The sequence below is a fragment of the Quercus lobata genome, chromosome 9 (genome assembly GCF_001633185.2).
Source record: "Quercus lobata isolate SW786 chromosome 9, ValleyOak3.0 Primary Assembly, whole genome shotgun sequence".
NCBI classification, from domain to species: domain Eukaryota; kingdom Viridiplantae; phylum Streptophyta; class Magnoliopsida; order Fagales; family Fagaceae; genus Quercus; species Quercus lobata.
In genome coordinates, this window is record NC_044912.1 from 4,700,409 (window position 1) to 4,706,419 (window position 6,011).

Here is a 6,011-nt window from a genome sequence, read left to right on the forward strand (position 1 = left end):
GTTAAGGCACTCTCTACAAGATGCATGTCTCTTTCCTCTCAGCAATCCCATTTTGCTGAAGCGTATGATGACAGGACAACTAGTGTGAGACATTTGGTGTATTCTCCTCCAAAATAAGTCCCAAGCCACTGAATTTTTGTAGAGAAATGAGTTTTAATCATATTCTTGAAGTGAACAAAAGTAGGCATTTACATAGCCCTAAGGCCAACTACATAAATCTTTGCACTCCCCGTGTGATTGTCTTTTCTATTTTTCTATTGCTATTTTGCATAAACCCACTATTATTTGGTTAGATACACACAAAATCGGGTATCAAAACTTCCACTATCTCAACATTAAGAATAAGAAATTTGGAATTAACACACGAAAATGTGTGTGTGGTGTTCAGTTTCTGCTGTGTATGCGTGCACAGCACACGCATGCATTTATGTGTGTTTGTGAGTGTAAGACAGAGAAAGAGAGTGGGAAAGAGAGACCTGTAAATTTTCTTTGAACAAAGATTCTGTGGGCAGAGGCATCCTGCAAGTATCAAAGAACTTATCTTTATCTCAACGTAGAAATTTGATAATTGATACAGTATTCACATACAGTAACAAAATGGGTTCAAGTGAATTTTAACCTTTGCAATGACGAATAGGAACTAGAATCCTTTTCATTAATGTCAAAGCCTTCCATCATTTTCCGAACTTGATCTACAAGATTTTGGTAATAAAAGTTGTGATAGGCCTCTGGACTTTGTAACATGCACTTGACTAATATTTGCACAAACTCTTCAACATCTTGCTCATATACAAGGCGGATTCCGCACTCTTTAACCCGCACACCTGAGTTATTGTGTTCAAATGAAGCCTCAATGTAGGCACACCCTTTCAACCCAAAGAACATGTGGGGTAAGTAAAACACCAAAATTCGACATGATGAGCCAACAAAAATGTCTTTGGAGTCCTGAAAGACTTTGTGACGTGTTAGAACTTCATTACTAGATAAGGGATGATAAAAGTTGAGAAAACTTGTTAAATCCTGATTTTCACTGTAACCAACTAGTTGTTTGTTGACAGTATAATAAGCACATACAGCAATTCCCATCAATCTCTTTTCTTCCTGCAAATTTGCAGGCAACTTCATTCTTATGTCGGAACAAAAACTTTGATTTCTGAACCAGGCTGGAATTTTGATACAAGGAAAGATATAATCATATTTGTGGTTTCGTACCCTGTCTCCCTGTAAAATACATGAATACAGAGTTCAATGAGTGAGAGAAAAAGAAATAAAGAAATACCATGATCTATGAGAATATGGGGAGACCTGCAGATACAATCTAAAAAGTAATGACTCAAGCTTTCTTTTTAGCTTGATGTTCAAGTCTCTTTGAAATGATGCAACCTGCGGTTGATATTTTGCACAACTTCCAGGAAGTTTAAAGGTCCCGCCATATAAAACTTGTGGAAAGTCTATCAGATCTTGCTCGTACAATATACGTGCACCAAACATTTGGATCTCAATATCAAGGTGGTCACTTTCAATCGAAGCGCTAACGTGACTGCAACCCTCTAAATGTTCTCTTAGATCCTCAGCACTTAGAAATGCATGGAATTCAAAAGAACTGGAAATGGATGGAAATATCTGCTGGAAGTCAAAGACTAGGGGAGAACCTCCAAGACCTGAAGCCATGTCCAAATGACAAATAATTTTGATGTAAAATTTTATATTCTGACCGACAGAAATGTCACTCAAATTTTTAGGGGCTTCAAAAATAGTAAGGAAAGAGATTCCTCTCCAACTATTATTATCACGCAGATTACAAGGTAGTGGGATTGTAACAGATGACCCAGTGCTCTTATTGCTGAAACCCTCTGGAATTTGAGACCTCGTAGATTTATAGAGGCAGTTAGTCGTTAGATTTGAACCAATTTTCTGTAAAAGATGAAAAGACATAAGTATGAGGATGTTTAATGTATGTGTGTGCGCGCATGAGAGAGAGAGAGTGAAAGAGAGAGAGATACCTCCACAAATTGATTCCACAATGTGGCACCGTAAGAGTATGAAGAAAATATATAAGAGAAAGCGCTTTTGTCGAAGCAATTAAAAAAACAAAATCCTCTTTCCGTATTCCATGGAATATATTCACTTGAATAAGTTTCCAGTGAGGTGCATCCTTTTGCATAGACAAATACACTTCTTGACGGAAGAATTGGCAATGATTGAAGCCTACTACAGTCATTCAGCTCAAGAAATGTAAGCTTAAAAATTTGAGAAATGCTATCAGGTAGGCGTGTAAATTTGTTTTTGTTCAAAACCAGATACTGCAACGAGACTAAGCAACTAAGATCATCGGGTAGTGCTCCGTCTGATAAATTGCAATCACTTAGATTTAACCGTACTATGAAGCCTAATCCAGATAACCTAGGCAACAAGAAGTGGATGGGCTCTTGATTAGGATACAGGGTAGGGGAGAAATAATCTGTTTCTAATGTATTTGTAGGCCGGATAAGGGAGAGTCGATGTGAATGCGAGGATTTAGATGGTTGACCCTTACATCCTGTGAGATTAAGAGTACGAAGAGATGGCAATTTGACGTTTGGAAAACTCCCAAAGTTGTTGCAGTCTTGAAGACTCAACAAAGTCAGACCGGTCAAATGCTCAATTGATACTGGTAGTTCTTCTATGGCAGCCCCATCCAAATAAAGCTCAGATAGGCAAGTCATATTTGTTCCAATCTCTGAAAATTTCTTCAGTCTTGAACAACCAGATAAAATAAAAATTTCAAGAGATTCCAGATTGATCTCGCTTGGAAGGCTATTGAGACTCTTGCACTCTTTCAGATTTAACAAAGTAAGGTGTTTGAGAGCACCAACAGATGGGTGAAGCTCACACAATCTGATACAACCTTGAAAAATTAGCCTCTCCAGTTTTAAAAATCCAATGAAGTTAGGAGTTGCTATTAAGTATTGAGAGTCGCTAAGGTCGATGAGCTTTAGTTCTGGTAAGTTCTGCAAGAAAAAAAATGAATAAATATAATAATATTTGGGAGTGAAGATTTTTTATTTTTTATTTTTAAAAAAGATACTTATGTACGTGAAAATCTTACACAGAATCCCTCTGGTAGTTGCTCAATGCAGCTATGATGCATAATGAGTTCAACAAGCTTCTTCGGTTGAAAACTCTCTGGCAAGGATTTCAAAGGATACCCAGTCCATTGAAGCAAACGCAACTCATTAGAAAGATAATTTTGACCTTGAGGAAGGTTTACATTATGGATTATAAGCAATCTTAGCTTTCTCATCATTGAGAAGGTTTCAGCACTCAATTGTTCTCTTTCATGTGGAGGTAAGCTCAGCTTCAAGCCTTCAACTAATTCTGTTCCCTAGTAACGAAAAACAATGAAAATATTAGTATAGGGAAATAGTATAAATATATACTTCTCTACGTTTATGTCTGTGTATTGGTCCACTTACTGTTTCATTCTTCAATACATGAAGTACATCCTCACAAAAGAACAACCTACTGCGTCTTCCGAGCTCTTTTGATTCACAACAAACAATTTCCCAGCCCATTTCTTCTAACAAATCATGTATCAACAATTTTCCCCCAAAAATGGAAATAAGAGATCTGTCCCAGAGAGTTTCTATTCCCATATAGTAATCATAATCTGTTAGTATATCTGCTAGTAGATTTTTATCCTCTCCTTTAAAGAAACAAGCAATATCCAAAAATAGATTTTTATGCATATCCTCTAGTCCATCAAAACCTATTTTAAGTGTATCCAAAATTTTTCTTTTAGGATTTGCTTTTAGTTTATCCCGAGAACTTTTCCATGCATCTATACTTCTACCAAACAAGGAGGAACCCAAAACTTCAAGAGCTAAAGGAAGTCCTTTAGCATACTTCACAAAATCATTAGACAATTCCAAATAATTTTCTTCAGGATAAGGTTTCTTGAAGGCTTTCCAACTAAAGAGCTCCAAGGCTTCATCATTATTTAGTCCCTTTGCCGTATATATATCAACTTCATGTCTTTTCAGCAGCTGCTTATCTCTACTTGTTATAATGATCCTACTCCCTGGACCAAACCAACCACGGCACCCTGCTAAAGCTTGTAGCTGTTCATACTCATCAACATCATCAATAATTATAAGAAGCTTTTTATTTAGTGATGCCCTCCTTATCACTTGGATTCCCATGTGAATGTTCCGTATGTTTACTTGTCTTTCCATAAGGGTCTCAGAAAGAAGTTGTTGTTGTAAATAAACTAGATCATGCTTTTTAGCCATTTCTCTAACATTACAAATAAAGCTGCTTCCGTCAAATTCCCCCTGAATTCTATCATAAACAACATATGCCAGAGTGGTCTTACCAATCCCAGCCATCCCCCAAATCCCTATAAAGCAAACATCATCCAACTCTGTACCAAATAATAAGTTCATGATTTGATCCACACGGGATTCTATTCCAACAAGGTCCTTAAAATCAATTGGTAATTCACTATTCAATTCATTAAATATTTTTTCAGTGATTTCTTGGACAACCTTCGATTCATATCTGTAAAATAAAAAACGAAAATAAAAATAAAAAAGTGAGACAGTTGTACTAGCCATAAAGTCTTCACAAAGAGTGAACTTTCGAATAGGTCTGTTTGGAGATTATAAGCTGAAAGAAGAAAATCCTCGTTTGATATGGAGATATCTCAACACAATTAGATAACAAAGAGTCCTCATCAATGAATACTCTCTCTCTCTCTCTCTCTCTCTCTCTCTTTTTTCCATATTTGAAAATTTATATTTGACAATTCAAACTTCAAACTACCCAGAGGTAATAAAAATTGTCTAAGCTTGAAATTATTTCCTAATTAAGTTTGTAATATACAGGAGATAAATTCGAAGTTTCCTAATTCCTATGTTTAAGTTTTTTCAATTTGACTTCAAACGTTACAAGAAAAAAAGAGCCATATTGTTGATTAAGTCATGGGAGAGAATCGGTTAGGCGTTGGTGCAGATGATAATGATGATGCTAGGAAATATGAACAAAATCAAAAGTATTTTTCAGAAGTTTCTAAATTATAAATATTTTCGCTAGAAGAAGGAAAGGCAAAATATTACCTATCAAATACAGTCCTCCCTTTCATATAGCCCACTTCATTCAAAGCATCTTTCCACCTCTCTATATCGTTTATGCTAACCTTGGGATTTCCTTTATGCTTAAGGAAGGCTTCCTCAAAAGTCCCCCTGTGATTCCTTACATCAGATGGCTCTACATGATAGAAAACGACTATAACTTTCAGCCCCTTCTCTTTGTTGCAATTTAGAATCTTGACAAGTTCATTCAAGCACCACTTCGAAAGGGCATAGTTTTTTGAGAGAACGATAATTGCATACTTAGATTCTTCTATTGCTTTCATAAGCTCTTGAGTAATGAATGTTCCGTCCTCAAGTTTTTCTTCATCCCTAAAAACATTAATACCTTTGTGTTTCAAAGCAACATATAAATGGTCTGTAAAATTCTTACGGGTGTCCTTGCCATAAAAACTAAGGAAAACATCGTGTTTCCATTGAGGTGTTGAAGAAAAAGAAGATGATGATGCACGGGCTCTTTGAGAGCTCATGGAAGCCATTGTAAACTCAAGTTTATACAACAAGGTGTTGTGGAAATAAAAGTGAGTGAAAATTTGGCTGACAGAGCTTTATGAAAACTTCTACTTTCTGTATCAACAATGACCAAACTATATACATAGACTAACACTTTATTTTTTCTTTTCTTTTCTTTTTTACAAATTTCTCTCTAGCTGACCTACCCTCTCTCTCTCATAAGCATCCCAAAGTGGATGAGAGTGGACTGCCAGCTCTTTTAATTTGATTAGCTGCAGACTCACGCTAGCTGCATAGGAATATAAATATCATGTAATGAGGTATAATATATAAAAAGTAAAATTTACTTCTAGTTTGTCTATTTGAAAAAAAAAAAAGAATTCTACTAATATTTTTATCTTTTTATCTCTACAAAATGTCATTTTATTA

The 6,011-nt window shown here is 35.7% G+C and overlaps 1 protein-coding gene across 1 annotated transcript; it reads right to left on the bottom strand.

Annotated features, from left to right (window-relative positions):
• Positions 1-603: 603 nt before the first annotated feature.
• LOC115961090 (TMV resistance protein N-like) lies at positions 604-5,608 on the bottom strand. The gene is made up of 7 exons (XM_031080131.1): positions 5,097-5,608; positions 3,456-4,539; positions 3,089-3,364; positions 2,004-2,990; positions 1,803-1,914; positions 1,306-1,661; positions 604-1,221 (listed from the first exon to the last, which is right to left on the bottom strand). Exons 1-7 carry the CDS (start codon positions 5,606-5,608, stop codon positions 604-606), a joined length of 3,945 nt encoding a protein of 1,314 aa, XP_030935991.1.
• Positions 5,609-6,011: the final 403 nt, after the last annotated feature.

What these genes read in the sequence shown, in the direction of transcription:
- LOC115961090 (XM_031080131.1), bottom strand. Translation starts at nt 5,608, where the DNA reads ATGGCTTCCATGAGCTCTCAAAGAGCCCGTGCATCATCATCTTCTTTT. An exon ending in ATGTATTGAAGAATGAAACA is followed by an intron (nt 3,365 to 3,455) that starts GTAAGTGGACCA and finishes TTTCGTTACTAG; the next exon opens with GGAACAGAATTAGTTGAAGG. An exon ending in TGTTACAATCCCACTACCTT is followed by an intron (nt 1,662 to 1,802) that starts GTAATCTGCGTG and finishes ACATGGCTTCAG; the next exon opens with GTCTTGGAGGTTCTCCCCTA.